The 16,323-nt window shown below is 38.2% G+C and overlaps 1 protein-coding gene across 6 annotated transcripts in view; it reads right to left on the bottom strand.

Moving 5' to 3' along the window:
• The window catches only part of NAXD (NAD(P)HX dehydratase), a 51,266-nt gene that overhangs the window by 32,671 nt on the left and 2,272 nt on the right, over positions 1 to 16,323 (bottom strand). For 3 of the 6 annotated variants that reach the window (XM_036401828.1, XM_036402597.2, XM_036401036.2), the window contains exons 3-6: positions 15,045 to 15,416; positions 11,502 to 11,652; positions 10,396 to 10,441; positions 8,659 to 8,747 (exon numbers count right to left, since the gene is read on the bottom strand). In XM_036401828.1, the coding sequence (XP_036257721.1) occupies positions 8,659 to 8,747; positions 10,396 to 10,441; positions 11,502 to 11,652; positions 15,045 to 15,416 (658 nt within the window). The remainder of the gene's footprint in view (positions 1 to 8,658; positions 8,748 to 10,395; positions 10,442 to 11,501; positions 11,653 to 15,044; positions 15,417 to 16,323) is intronic. The other 3 variants (XM_036404223.2, XM_036403449.1, XM_036404944.1) reach the window with 1 other exon arrangement.

The following is a 16,323-nucleotide window of genomic DNA, read 5'->3' as shown; positions in this document are numbered from 1 at the left end:
CAGGTAAGAGAGAGCCTAAAGCTAATGTCAGCAATCACAGAATCACAAATTGTCCATTAGTCAGATCAAGCAGACAGAGGGGGTTACATGGAGGCACAGGAGGGAAAAGGACACCAGAGATGGGGTCTGATCAGCTTTCCTTCTTTGTTAAGGAGAGGCTGAGATGACTGATGATCTCTGGGGAAGGCAGACACAACACCTTTATCATCTGCTGTCCCTGAAGCTGCTGGGTAGACAGAAGCTACCAGGTATGGTGCTCAGTATCTTGCATGTTTCTCTCTTTCCTCTTTTCTCAGCTTCTAGAATGTATTGAGGAAACTACTTTCCATGGACAAATAGACAAGGATTCTTCAAATTAAACATCATTGAGTCTCTAAAACAGTGAGGACAAATTTTCTTTATAAATTATTAGTGGCTTTAGGTAACTTTTGCCACATTAACCTCATGAAGTTCAAGGAGTGCAAGGTGCTGCACCTGGACTGGGCCAATTCTAGATATGAGTACAGACTGGGTGAAGCCATTGAGGGCAGCCTTGAGGGGAAGAGCTAATAAAGAAAGAAGAACTAAGTTAAGCTTTTATAAGCTTATCTTCAGAACTCTTCTATATTTCACTATGGCACAATGAAAATTATCCTAAAACACAGTTCTGTAGATCTTCATCTTAGGGAAAGCTTGATGTAATAATCTTTCCAAAAACAGACAAAAAACCAAAACCTCATAATATTAAAAAAAAACAAGAAATCCCCAGCAAACACCAAAGATGGCGGGTACTGCCCTAATATCACCCACAGTTCCTAAGCATCTTCTGGAGCTGTTTGTATCAGATACCTGACAGGTGCCATCTGCTTGAAAGTCTGCTCTAGGTTGGTCACTGCCCAGAGTGAGGGACACTTGACAGCTAGGACCTGAAACACCACTCCCATCCCCAACTCTCTGAAGAAATCAAATTTTGTTCTATGCTGCATTTTATTCAAAGACTGGCTTTTACCAAATGATCAAAAGCCACCAAGCAACAGCTTTAAATAATCATAGAAAGCTCTAAACACTGCAGCTTTCCCCATTCAGGATGAATGACAGTTTCTGTCACTGCTTTCTGGAGGAGGGAAAGGAACAAGAGATAAGGTGCAGCCTTGTCAAATTTTACATGGAAACAAGAAAATGTGAAGCAAAGTCAGCAAGGGTATAACCAGGAGCTACAGAAATAGTAGATAAGCATGAATGACAGCACAAACAGGAGGCAGCAGGACTGCAGCTCTTCACATGGGTTTTAGGCAGAGCTGGTACTGCCTTAGCAATCAGAGATGGGGTTTGGACACCAGAAAATGCCAATCAGTGGGACCTCCTGCTAGAGAAGAACACGGGACAAAGCAAGACTGCTGTCACCTGATTGACTATATGGCTCCTCACTGGAGATGACATTATTCAAATTCTGCTTGTTATCTGTACACACTTGGTATGACTGAGGCAACTCCAAATGCATTAAGATGTACCACTGCACAAGCCTGTTTGTGCAAACTCAGACAAAGCCACACTAAGGGGGCAGTTTCATAGCAAACCTACAGACTTATCTTCAAAGATGGAAAAAGTTTCTGATCTGAGAATGAAAGAGTTTCAGTTTTGTTTGTCCAAACACTGCAGGTAATTATAATTAATGTGAATCAAATGTTAGAGCGGCTGACACTTGGAACTTTCATGTAATGCAACACATCAAAAGAGCCAAAAATGGGACACAATGTGTAGCTCTAGAACTGAAGTAATTCTCTCAGATAACTAATTGTTCCAAATTGTGGTAAACCATGAGTGAGGTTTTCATTGGGAAAATAAGATAGGGAGTGAAATTATCCTGGAAAGGAGGGGTCAAAGAAATCAAAAGCAAACCCAAACAATGCAAAAAAATGTTGAGCATAATTCTCTATTCTAAGAGTGGCTGTATTTGCCAATGTTCTTTGCCAAATCATCTTTCTCAAACAAATTTCCAGAAGCCCAAGGGCTTCAGGAAGCTTCTTTCAGTCCCATGAACAGAACTAGAGATAATAGCTTCTTCTAGAGAAGCTCATTGAGCCTATTATCAACTCTTGTGTCTCTCACCAAGCACCTCAGTCAGGTAGAGCCAATTACAGAGACAACATGCTGGCATGAAGCTGTCTGGATGCAATTAGAGAACAAAAAGAGATACGTGTATTAAATTAGGATTAGCATATTAAAATGCCCCCCCAAAACGTTTGGAAGACAAGAGAGTCTTTATTTTCACCTGTTTAAATCTTTAAATTGTGCACAATCTGTAAACACTGGATAGACAATATGTATTTTCCAGCTACAATTTGATTAAATAACAGGGAAGAAAATGAAAGAGAAATAAAGACCTTAATGAGAGAGGGATTGAATTCTATTCAAATCAAGTCTTCTTTTCCAGACATTGAGTAAGTTAATTTAGACACCAGAAGTGAACCTGGTAGGCTTCTTCTGTTAGCAGCAGCAAGAACAGCAACCCATTATCCAGGAGCAACAGGGGTGTCACAAGTTCATAGGAAAGGACTGCTCTTAATGTGCAGATACCAGAATCTTGCTCCCTATTCTACCTTCAAGGCAGTAAAAGCATGAATGACCTATTGATGGAAACATTTAGAAAAAAATGCCATATTGACCACATCGTTGTTTTGGGTTTTTTTCATAATGACAAGGATTGAAAGTGTTTTCTATAGCTGCTACTTCCACACCAGACTCTCACTTGGGTATCAGATGTTCTGCTACATCAGGAATTGGGTGGTCACACACCAGAGGCATCGGAGATAACAACAGCCCCTCTAACAATGAACTCAAATGCACTACACAAATGGGATCACCTCTCTTAAACAGAGCAGAGCCTCTTGCATCTTGTGAGAGAGCCCCAAAGGAGAAGAAGCTGTTGCCTGACTCTGTTTCCTGAGATTTCTCACCCAGACATGACTACAGCGCTGAAGGTCAACCTTATCTAGCCTTGTAAAGATACCACAGCTACCAACACAATCATTTTATGACCTGCATTTAGATATATACAAATACTTAAAGCAGTTGGAGTCTGTTTTGATCTCAACGACAATACCAGCGTGTATTATGACAATCCTCTCAAAAAGCACAATGATAACCAAATGTCTTGACCTCCTATTTTCAGAGCTCATGGAAATGGTCTTGACCCATTATGCTTCCCGTGAACAGAACTGATAAATACAATCTGGCTGATTTTTTTCAAATGGACAGCAGTCAACCAAATTTGTGACATTAAAAGCCATAGAATGAAGATGACAATGTAATCTCCCTCTGAAAGGAGCACATTTTTAAATGTCCCTAGAAAAATAATGCCCCTTTTTTTTTAATTGTTAAAACCAGTAAATAAAGTGACAAGCTTTTATCACATTGGTAGCCCTTGCATTCAACCCTTAAGGCACAGATAATAGTTGAATACCCAGAAGGCTGGAGTGCTTCCAGTCAGCTGTGAACACATGAGAAGACAGGACAGGTCTCAACCTAAATATCTGCTTTGCTTATTGTCATCCAGGGAAAAAAAGGGGGGATCCTAAAACCTTCAAAAATAAACCCCAGGGATGCCTGCCTTCACTCAAACTCAAGAAAGATTGAACACCAAAGAAATTTGATCCCAGTTTCAAATCACAGCAGTAGGGCAAGTATTCAGGAAGATAAATTTGGCCAGATCAAACTGGAGTACATCTACTTCTGACACATCAGAAAGCAGCAAGGACAGCAGCACTCCCTGCAGCAATGCTACTTCTCACACTTTGAGAAGGTGACAAAACCTCTGCTGGAATCACATGGGACCTCTGCAACAACAGGAAGGAAAGGGACTATAGCACAGGGTGAATACACCTCCCTGCTTTTATTCACTCTGCAACACACAGCAAAGAAGGAGCAGTTTTTTGCCAAGGAGGCTGGACACACGAAACAGGTCCATAAGCAAGTTTTAGCCATGGCATTGCATGACAGAACAAGAAAGAGTTTAAATATATAAATTCTCTAAGTCAGCACATACAAACTGACCTTTATCTCCCCCTAAGTACTTGAGAAAAAAAAATGGACTTTTTTATGTGATTCCTAGCCAGGCTGATGTCTAAATGAGGCTTTGGAAGAAAGATCACAAAGTTTGTATCTTCCTCCATCTTTGCTGCAGGTGTAATAGGGACCCAGCACCCAAGTCACTTGTGAGACATCTTTCTGATTGTTGGAGGGGTCTCTGTTTATTCCCTGACTTTCCCTGGTGACAGTAAGTCTGCACCTCTTCCAGCAGCTGATCCAAAAGTGAGGTTAATGCCAGCATTACACCAAAGTAGTGTTTAATAGCTATCCTTAGCTAACACAAATAAAAGGTATGAGCATCTCCCACACTGCATCAATGCTTTTGCATCTCCTCTCCACATAATAAATTACAAGAGACCAAAAATATTAAGATTATTGCTGAGCCTTCTATAAGAGATTTGGCACTGATTCAGAGTGCTCAAGTAACTTATCAGGGCCTCAACTACCCATGATTCACATTCATAATTTTTTCAAATGCTCAAAACATAGACAAAATTCAATAAAGCTAGGTAAAATATGTTCCAGAAACCCTGATCTTCATTGAGTTTCTTCATTAAAGATAACTGGCCTCAACAAACAGCCCAGCCTCAGAAGTATTTTCTTCCCAATTATTCTTATTTCAAACTCAAAAGAATAATCTTTTCCAAAATGCAACCCAAAACCTGAACTCTGCAATTAACTGTAAGACTTCAAGTAATTCTGACAATCTTTCCTAGTCCACACAAACCCAGAGATATAACCAGCTAAGAGGAAGGTTTTAGTTCTAAATCCATGCCTTGTTCAAGGGTGGCTTTTTTGGTGGATAATGTAGAATTACATCACTTCTTTGGCACCACAAGAAATTAATGACCTCATTCTACTTCTCTGATAAAACCCTGGAGATCAAGGAGTATATTGATTGTTGACTTTACAAACTGTCTGATAACCAGCTTACAAGGGGGCTACTCAGTAGTAGCTGGCTCTTTTCAGGCCTACAGAGAAGAAAATCTCTGTACAATTATGAAAAGTCTCTGCAAAAGGGGAAAATAGCCCAATAGATTTATTCTGTCTTCTTTTACCATACAACCACCTGGGCTCATACAGCTCATTTAGCTCTGTGATCACTTGCCTACCAGGACAAGATAAGGTGACCCAACACAGGTATCCAAGAAGTCTATTCAATCTGATTTGAGCCAGCTGCTAAAAACTCTTCTCTAGAAATGCAAGAAGGAAGCGTGCACACATCTACAGCAGAAATCCACACAGAGAACATCTGCAATAAAACTTAATTAAATGCCAAAGCTAGGTTTTACCTTGCCAGTATTTGTGAAGCATTTACAGTAGGAGCACATTAGCTGACAGAACAGGAAAGTGCAGCACAAACCTGAGGTGGCAGTGACAAGAGCAAGGAGAGCAGATGTCACCAAGACTGGGTATATTCCACTATTCAAAGACCCCAACTTCTGCAATACACATTTTTTGCTTCTCCACAGGAAAGCAAGAAGTTGGACATCAACAATATTGAACTGGTTACCTGGTCAATTTTTTAGTAATACCAGGTCCTTGTGGAAGGGGCCATAATGCATTTGACAGAATCCCTGAATAAAAAGGAAAAGTTACTATTGATAATACTGACTATTCACAGCCCCTAGACAGCCTGCTTTCATTATTCTGCTCAGGTAGTGAGGACACAGAGCCAGATGCTGAAGTTTCATTTTTCCAGATCCCAGGCTGTCACATGCAGTCCCAGTTCTCACATTCACTTACAGGGAATGAAGTCAAGAAACAAAAACCACAGAAAGTGGCACTATGGGTGTCCCCAGCACGGAATGTCACACCCAAAGGATTCCTGGGATGGACTGCATGTGAGATCATGTGGAATTGCCCTGGCAATGCTGCAAGATGGATGTCCCTTTCCATAACCCTCCTTCTGCTATCCTGTTCAATCATTCTCACATAACATTCTCTGCATCCTTCAAGTGACAGACAGTTGCCAAAGACCTGAAACGCCAGGTCCAACTTCTAACTCTCCCATGCCTTCACCAGTCATGCTGGCAAAGATCCACAAGAGCAGCTCTAAGGAGCCAGAAGAGCCCAAGCACCCAGAGAGGGCAAGAAAAGAGCATTTTTTTCCCTTGAGGTGATCCCCTGTGAGGTGAAGGCAGTAGAGAAAGCAGTGGCAGCTAAGATGATAAAATGTCAGACTCCCAGCAGTACAAAATGGCAGCTGAACCCTGGCGAAGTGCCAAGCTGCTCAAACAGGGAGTTGAGCACACGAGGCCATAATTATGATTAGCATAATAAGAGAGTGGCACAACAGCTACCTAGTTACTCTGAAGGGTCATGGAGAACTCATAACAAAGCAGAGTTTTAAGGAGAGCCACAAAAGAAAACAATGGCATAGCTGCTGGTGGGTTTTACCCGGAGGTTCCTCCATGCGTGAAGCGCGGCCGGGAGGAAGCACAAAGGCTGTTTAAGGGATCAGGCTCTGAGTCAGGAGCAGCCGGCCATGCCTGCGGAACGCCAACGGCCCCACCACGTACAAAGGATCATATGAACAGTGTGACACTGAACACAAAGCACCTCACAAGAAAAATAGGCTGTTAGTGTAAATTTCAATAAAACCTGGGCTCAGTAGAGTCAATCAAGATTTTTTTCCTTTCTAGCCAGAAAAGACTGTTTTCTCTTTCCCTCTGTCCCAGTTTGAGAATGAAGCAGAAGAGATAAAAATGGGAGATTTAATAAATAAAATCTGAACACTCAGATATTAGCATTTTTTTTCATTTTGAATGTCACATAAACAATATTTACAGATCCATTGCATCATGCAATTAGCCCAGCTGTCTGCATGAAATTAATCACAGTTTTAATAAAAGTATTAAATACTGAGTCACAGACTTAAAAGATATATGGACATGAAAATCTGCAGATTAACTATACTGTGTATGTCTAAAGGAACTCATAGACAGAGCAGAAGTTTAAAATCAAAAGTTCTCTTGACAGGTAAAAAGATCAGAGTTTTCACTGAAATCTGAATTCCACAGAAGACACTGAGAATCTGTGTAAAAAAAAATCCCACTCTTACTTAGCAGGCCTGATCTGGTTCTTCATGAACAGAAAGTTTACTGTTAACCCTATTTTCAGTTCCCTTTTCCTCTGTGCTGCTTCTATATCTCCTATTAACATTTTCCATTACCAGACATCAAGCAGCACTGCATACACAAACCAAGCTTTTCCCAAGGCAAGGTCAACTCGTCACCATACAAGATGATCATCTGCTGTACCTCAAGTGAAACACATCCAGACACCCCAAGTTAAATGCTAATATTGCCATTAGGCTTCTCCATTGCATTTGCTATCATAAGATATCAGACAGAACATCAACAGAAGAGATGCTTTTTAGACTGGAGAGATAAACAGTCATACTGGTAAAAACCCTACCCATCTCTCCTTGCTTTCAAACATCATTTTTATTTTGTCTGAAATCCATAAAGTTATGGGTTTCTTCTATCTTTGGGGAGTGGGGGAAAAAAGCAGCCAACAAAACACAACCCTGTTTAGCTGCCTTCCTTCTAAGCACCTCTGTCTCCAGCACCAGGAATGAAGCCCATCTTCAGAATGCAATAAACTTACAACTTCCAACGCAGACATCCCCGTAAGGAAGACCACATTCTTGTTCTCAGACACCAAAATATTCCTACTGTCATAAATCCTTCCTGACAGCAATATCTGACAAACATGTTTTTAAATCATGCTGTTCCTACCCTCATCACAGCTTTGCTATGTACACCAATAGACTTTGACACGCACTGGTGTGAGCTAAGCTCACAGGCATACACTTAAGGCACACATCTTAATTCCAATTTGCAGTGCTCGTTGCAAACAATCATAACACCTAATTGAAACAAATTTATCCTATGAAAGTTCATCAATCAGTAACATATTTCAGAACAGAAATTTGGAGAAGCACACACACATAGACACTGATTTTGCCAATTAGAGGACAGTCACATATTAAACTTTTCCTCTTCTTGTTAATTAAACCCTTATTTTATATAATTTTGGAATGTCTGTTTATTCCCAAGAACAGGTGTGTATTTCAAGCAACACACTCATGAAGAAAAAAGAGAATTGGCATCTCTCTTGCCTTGTAATTTTACCTAGGTGTCTATATGCACAGTAGTGAGAGGGAAACAGACACACTACTATTAAATACTATTAATACTGAAGAAGCAAGAGAACACTCCATTTGCATTTCAAATGCAGATTGCAAAATGCTGACTTGTAGTAATATGTAGCTCTGGATCTTGCTACTGTTCACTGCTAAATGCATTACAACCACAGAACAGGTCAGAAAGAAGCAGAAAGAAAGATCTCTGCTTTTTAAAACTTGTACTTTGACAGTGATGAAAATAAATTTACAGCTGACTGTCCCATATTAAATATTCAACTGGTCATAATGAAAGGACAAAGCCTGGAGTTTTTGTGATCTCCAGCTCATCCATCCAGTAACTCAGCAAAATAAATAACAAAAACTAATCAATTATCAGACTGAAATATTAAAAATAGTAAGCCTGACTAGCTCATTTAAACAAACTGTAAGTCACTTACAGAACTGGATGAACAATCAGCTCTGGACTATATGATTTGATTACCGTTGCTGCATCTTTGGTACAAAATACATGGGATAAATCTGCACCCTAAAAAAGAAAATTTGCAAACAATATTATCAAATTTATACTTAATAATAACTTTATCATTCCAAAGATTACTCAACCAATAATTCAACTGAATTCTTTCTTCTTGATAGTTTAAACAAATTGTATTATGTTTCTTCTATTTTGGCATAGACTAGTATGAAACGTTCTGGTTTTTTTGTATCTAACTTCCAATATAATTTTTTTCTGTTTCTCATTAACAGGATGGCTGAAAACACAAATCTCAAATTTTTATTCATTTGAGAAATGTTTCTCATCTGTAGATGAGCAAAGACTACAATGCCTCATGTACAAAAGACACAGATGAACATGAGTAAAACTACTTAAGAGAGCCATAATACTATTGTAACATACTTGAAAATAAAGCTATGGTAACCCATGAATACATTTCTAGTCCAACCATTTTTACTCAATGAGCCAAATTCATACATGAAAAAGGCTGGCGCAATTTTGGCAACACACCCTATGTTAAACAAACGTTAAAGCAGAAGAGTTGAGTCTCAAGCTTCTGCTACCAACTCAAAAAATCAGAACACACATAGAATTATATAAGCAGTGACCAGACCAGTGATCTTGTATTGGTCATGTGTACTGAAATTTCCCAGTATCAAGGAAGTGTCTTCTCTGTTTTACTACTATATATTGAACATTTCAAGGCACTCTGACTGTTTATGTGCAGGTGTAATGGTCTGAAATTCAGTGACATCAGTAAGGAACCTCCTAGTATTGCCACTGGACTTGCACATAGTGGACAGAAAGCTGAGTGGCCTTGTGATTTTATAATAACATGGTTAAATAACATCATTTCAGTTTCAAATCTTTGAGGGTTTGCATCCTGAGAGAAGAAGTGGTTGGAAGTATCTGGGATGGTTACCTGCATATTGAGAGAAATCTTCAAAAAGAAAAACAGACCCAATGAGCTGAAAGTACTGACACACTATATATAGCGTTCTGAAAATCAGATGTATTAGGTAAGCATGACTTGCTTACATTTAAACAATCAGCCTGTATTTATGTAGTCTGTTTAGCCATTTAATATGTCAATAAAATAAGGAAGTTCATGCTTCTAGGAAAAAAATCTTAGAAAGTACTTCTGCTGAAGATTAGAATGCAAATAAAATGTGCTATTAGAAATTACATGGAATTCCACCCACAATCTTTAAAATTACCACATATAAAAATTTTACTAGTGTAAAGTTTTAAATTTTGAAAGAAAGTTATTTCATTCAATACAGTTATCAGGTCCAGAAAAAATTTCCAAAGAACTCACTGTAGCACAAAAACGTAACTCTAAACAATAATCTAAGGTTATTTTATTGTTCACTTTTGGAGAAAATATTTAATCAAGTCTTGAAATTTCCTATCCAAGTCCCTGAAATTGTCGAATTTTGGAAATATTTCTAACTTCACCTTATACAGAGGAAGGAAACATGGTGAATGAAACACAGTAAATGACACATTTACGAAGTATTTCTAGAAATTCTGAACTAAGGATTTTCTTTGCTTATAAGAAGACCTTCTAGAGCTCAAAGTTCATGTGAAATACAGAATGAATGCTATTTTAAAAATGACACCTAGGCAACAGAAATTATGAAAAGTTCATTTTGGACTTGTACAGAAGAAGACATACCACTTTGAGGGCTGTAATTGCAGCAAAATAGGGTGCTCCAGTGTATCTAAAATGAAATAGAACTGAGGTTAGGAACCACAGTAATGAGATTAGATAATGATCTTTCATAGAAATATTTACACAGATCATGCCATAAACCAGCAAAATTTTCAAGTAGCAGAGGTAAAACTTCAGAGACAAACAAAACAAGAGCCAAAAACTGTTTGCAAGCTAAATATGGGATCTGTGACCTGGATCAATCCCATCTGGCATTAGATGCTTAACTGAAGTGCCTAAACTGTGATTCCAGTTGCCCTAAATTCTCTTTTCATAAAGACTGAAGAGAGAGACATGAACACAATCACCCTCCAAAAGTTCTTACTTCAACTAAGAGGTAAGAACCTATGACCATTAGCTTCTAACTCCTGGGTATTCAACCCAGCTATAAGACAGCATCTTTTTGCTCTTTATGGAATGTTTATTAACAGCAGATGTCCAACAGTAGATATCCCTTAAAGGAGAAAGATGTCATCTCTCTTTCAAAAGGGGAAAATGAAAAGAAGGAAGGTGTAGTGGCTCGTTCAAAGTATTGTGGACAATATTGGTTCTAGGTCAATACAACATTTAACTGATTTATGCAGTACATTTTTTCTCCCCCGAAATAGGATATTTCCATTACTCCAGTACATAAAGCAAGAAATTGACAGAATCTACTAAACACCAATATTTATCAAAATAAAAAGCCCACAAGAAAACACAGCATAAGAAAATAAAGAGACACAGTTCCCAAGAAGGTAAAAAATCAGATGTGCCGCTGTCTTACTCTATTTATTCTAAAACTTCACCATGGAATGGGAAAAGACTAACAGCTTTTGGTGGTCAAAAAAGACAGAGAAGGTAGACACAAATAGCATTTTAAGTTCCCATAACATTCAGTATAAAAACTTTGCAACACATCTGCAAGGTACCATGTTCTTTCCTAAGTATGCATGGTCATGATGATGGAGTCCTAAAGCTCTCTGGAAAACTGTGGTTTAAGTGTAAGGTGAGTTTGAATGGCTTCTCCAAGCAGTTATGAAATCCTCAAGCTTTATCAGAAGCAAAAATCAAATTTCTATTTAACTTACTCTCGACATCCTCCAACAATGCCTATACGACCATCTTGACCTTTATGCTTTTTCCCTGTGAGAGGAGGGATAACATTGCGCACCAGCTGGAAAATATTCTCCATATCCTTCAGAGTGTGTGTTCTGTGCAGTGAAAAAGACCTCTCTATAACTGAAAGGAAGAAAATAAGTGTTACTTCAAAGAATGTTCTGCTTTAAACTACTGCCAAGCATTTCTTTTAAGCACTCATGTACACTAATAAAATCACACAAAGATACACAAAGTGACATACTTCTAAAATCCAAACACTTTGTCACTTAAAGGCCTTTAAAACAGTGAGTAACTAGGGAAGGTGATGATTATAAAAATGCATTCAGGGTCTGATGAAGAGAACATTCTCACTGACTGTTCACAGTCCTAATTTAGGGCTCAGGTACAGAAAGAAGCAACAACCCAAAATAGTTACATGAACATTTTGTAACTAGAAATACCTTCTTAGTTCAGCCTGAAATCAGTTCCATAATTAAACTCAACTGAAATAGGAACACTTAATAAGGACTAAACACATCCACAGAGCAAGCACAAAGCAACTGAAACCAAATTTTAAATGTACACCCTACCTTATATTTCGCTTCCCCTTAAAGACTTCCACCTCTTAGCAGAATCAGGGCCTATCTCACTGCTTTGTTATTTTGGTAGGCGGTTACAAAGCATAGTGAAAGTCTTTCTGCAAAACTATAATCCGACACACTAGATGCAAACATCACAAATATCACACAAAGATCATTTTTAGCTATAATACATCTCCAGATCTCTGATGCAAAGCTACATGTCAAGCCACATACTAAAACAACTGCACACTCAGTAGGCTATGTATCAAATTACTCTTTCCAAAGGCTACAAAAATTTAGAAGAAAAAGTTACTTCAACAATGACAACTAGAAAGAATCAAAACATTTACCTAACAAGGGAATAATGTAAGGATCACTACTTCTATCAACGTGTTAACTATAAACTGCAGCAAATACACTAAAAGAGCAAGTTCTTAAAAGCTCATTACCTGTAACATTTTGCTCAGAAGAGTCTTATTTGAATGCTAATATCAGTGTCCTAGACCATAGCCATAGCTTACTTTCTTTTGTACAGATCTTCTAAAAAGCTTTCAAGGAACTGCTACACACGTGTAACAAAATTATGTAGAAAATAACTCCCATGATATTCCTTATTTTCAGCTGTACACAACTCAATAACCCAAACCCCAATTTCAAAATATAGAGGGGAGGAAAAAAGAAGGGAAAAAAAAAAAAGAAATTTCTCTTCCAGAAGTACTGGGCATAATAAGGGGAAAAATGTAATAAACAAGAAAATTCCAAATCTGTGTGCTATCAGCAAAATACATCTTCTTCTCTGTCTTTCACAGAATCTAAACCAGAAATGCTACTCTTCAGTAACAGTATGTTTTAGTCTTCAATAATGATAAATACTCTTGGCTGATCTTTTGCTTTTGAATACAGGCATCCCAGTCTTACTGAGAAATAATAAAAAAGGGGGGGTAAAAAAAGAAAGGAATGAAAATAAAAGAAAAAACCCACAACCTGTTCTGGATTATGGCCAAAATAGCATTGCAGTGACCCAGAGGAGAACAAAATCCTCAGCTCCTCTGGAAACAGGGCAGATTATTTTCTTTAAATCATACTTCACACAGTTGCTGGTTTTCAACCACACAAAAATATTATGTAGCTTGGGACCCTTAAACTGCAGTGTTGCTAAGAAGGCCTTGTGTTTATTTGCTGCTGGTTCTTGTTCATGTGTGAATATAAAATGACTACATAATAAATGGAGAGAAATCAGAGAATTATGCAAAAAGCCATTCTTAATATAGCCCTACTCTACCTACTGAATCACTGTGGCATATTCAGCTCTTAACAAATTAAATCTTAATTCCTTAAAAGATATGTTGCCTGAAGCATTATACTCACATTTTAGCATAAACACTTTTTACACCCTTTCCAATTAGAAGATTAGAATCTCAAATTGCTCTTGCTACAGTTAAATAAATAAAATGCATTTTTGCATAGCGCAATATGTCTGTACACCTATATGATGAAATCCAACAAGACAAACTGAACCTCAGTTTCAGGTTGCTACATAGAATTAAGCTTTTCAGGAAAAAACTTTCAGAAGTAATGGTAAGGCCTTGTAGGTAGGTACCTTCAACCCCAGTCTAGAACCTTAAATAATTTCCTATGGGTTTTTCTAAAGCACACCAGCTTTCCTTAATTTTAAAAGTAAGAGCATTTGAGACACTGTATCCATTCATATCCCATAAATCATCTGCAAAAGTCTGCTGCCACCAGGAAATCCTACACACCAGCTATCCACTCAAGGAACACAACCAGATCTGCCAGCCTAAACCCTCAACAGGCCTAACCACCAAGTCTGCCATACATTTTACAGGGAAAGAATAACACACAACTGAAAGGACCTCTCAGGACTCAGGGAATGCCCCTTAGGATCTGGCATGCCAGATTATTATTCAGCACTGATGCTGGCTGCTTCCTTTTTTTTTTCCTCTTTTCAAACTACACTTTTTTCCTTCCAAGCACTGTGAAAATCAGAATTAGAACAGAATAAGAGTTTTTGCATTTCCACATGGCAGGCTACAGTCACTAAGCCCCAGTCTGACTTTATTTCCAGCACTGATGGAATATCCCTGATTTCCTCCTGCCCATGCAGTCTACCTCCAGGTACAAAGAGACCATAATGAAGATAAATGCCACAGGCATACAGATCCCAAGAAGTTTGTTAATGATTGCTACCATCAGCTTCTGGCCCACACATGAGGTACAGAAGGAAGTTTGTGCATAAATACCAATTCTTGAGATACTGCTCTGCCTTTTACTTTAAAGTAAATTCAGATGCCTATAGAATTTATAGAGCTGGTGTAGAAAAAAAACATAGGCAAATATTTTCATCTTCTATTACACCTACTACAAGAATACAATATTTAATTTATAAGATTCAGAATTTTGTTGCAAAGAAATTTATTTTAAAGAAGCTAGATCTTAACATCTGACTTACTTCAGCGTAGGAAAAACTCCACTCTTTTCCCAGCCCTGAAAAAACACATGCATAGCCTTAACTTCATATATTGGGTTATGCTTGGTAACTTCAAGCAGAACAGCAGCAATACTTCTGCTACAGAGTAACTCACGTTTCCATATTGCTTCCAGCAACTCTCCTACCTGCCTTTTACATATATAACTCCTCCTCACTTCACTGTACAGAGACATGAATGTGGAAAGAATTTCCCAAGGTTTACAGGGTTCCAAAGGTATAATTTTGCTCATGAAAATTTGTTGTAACTAATGTACCTGTATTAAGTAATCAGTACAATGGTACGAATAATGATTTAATTTCATTCGACATCAGACAAACACCTTCACCACAGTATTAAATAATTCCAATTAGCTTTTATTTTCAAAAGCTGCTTACTACCAGTGCTTTCACACAGAAGTTTTAAAAAGTACCCTAGCTTTTATTTATGCTGTAGAAGGAAGTACCTATCGGTGGAGAAAGTGTTGCTGTCATAGCATTATAATTAAAGTTATCCGCATATGAACGATGGTTCGCTCTCCGAGGTGGACTTGTTGGTATAGATTGTGACCTCTGTGATACCGAAGAAGAAATTCCAGCCAACATCTGTCCCAACATCTGTAACATCTGGAGTTCTCGAGCATGCTCCGCTTCCCGACGCTTGTCCTCAATTTTGAGCCTCTGCTCTTCGAATCTGTAAAATTTCTCATCTGTATCCATGCTCTGCTGCAGGAATTTTTCCATCATTTTATCCAATGTCAAATTGGTATGGCGTTTTTTTGATCTTTTGGGCTGATTGAGAGGTGGGGTAATAGTTGGAGCACTGACTTCTTTAAAGCCTAAAGCAAGGAAAGAATCTATTATTTTTCTGATGGAAAACAATTTTCTAAGAGGAAAGCAGCAAAAATTCTCCCTACAAGAGGTGACCTAACATCTCACAATGCATTAGGTTACACTTTCCCAATGTGAGCTGTATTTATGTGAGATAAACAGTACACTTCTTTCAGAGTACCAAAGCAAACCCACAAACTTCTACCAAGCTGCAAGGGTAACACAAAAATCACAGAGCCATTTTTTAATTGTTGTAGTACTAAACTTCAACAATGGGAGTCTTTTTCATCTTCTAAAAAGGTTTAAGTGAAGGTTATTAAATAGTATAGCCTCATTTGTCTATTGCAGATAATTACATTAATCTAAATTGAGTTTCAGTCTGTTGGCATTCTAGATTTGCATTTCAAAAGAACATTAGTGTAAACAACTCTTTGATGGGGTTTAAATGTAAAAAGAAGGTTGCTTAAACGTCAACCAATCGGCTGATTCTTAAGTCATGTCAACTTCTGAAGACAGGTTCATGTTTTTATTAAAAATCCTGCATTAATCTAGACTGAAAACAAACAAGCAACATTTCTCCTGCTGCTCCACAATACAAATGTGGAGGGTAAAGAACGCTCAGGGAAAGGACAGGCTTTATCCAAGTGCTGTTTCTGTCCGCAAGCCGGTAAAGTTAGAAACAGTGTTTCTGAAACAACCCGTGCAATTTATTAGGAAAAAGCTCTCCCGTAGCTTTCCGGCCCAGCTGCAACAATAAGGAGATTTTTCAGGTATTATCGTCATCATCGTTTTAATACAGATTAGCAAAACTGCACTCAGTCTGCAGGGAACGGGCAAACACTCCAGCGAGAAGGATGCTTATTTTCTGGTACAATGCTACCTGACACTTTGTCTCGATAATCTCTGCGCTAGTTT

The sequence above is a fragment of the Molothrus ater genome, chromosome 2 (genome assembly GCF_012460135.2).
Source record: "Molothrus ater isolate BHLD 08-10-18 breed brown headed cowbird chromosome 2, BPBGC_Mater_1.1, whole genome shotgun sequence".
Lineage (NCBI taxonomy): Eukaryota > Metazoa > Chordata > Aves > Passeriformes > Icteridae > Molothrus > Molothrus ater.
The sequence above is the reverse complement of the archived record's forward strand: the minus strand, read 5'-3'. Positions and strand labels throughout refer to the sequence as shown.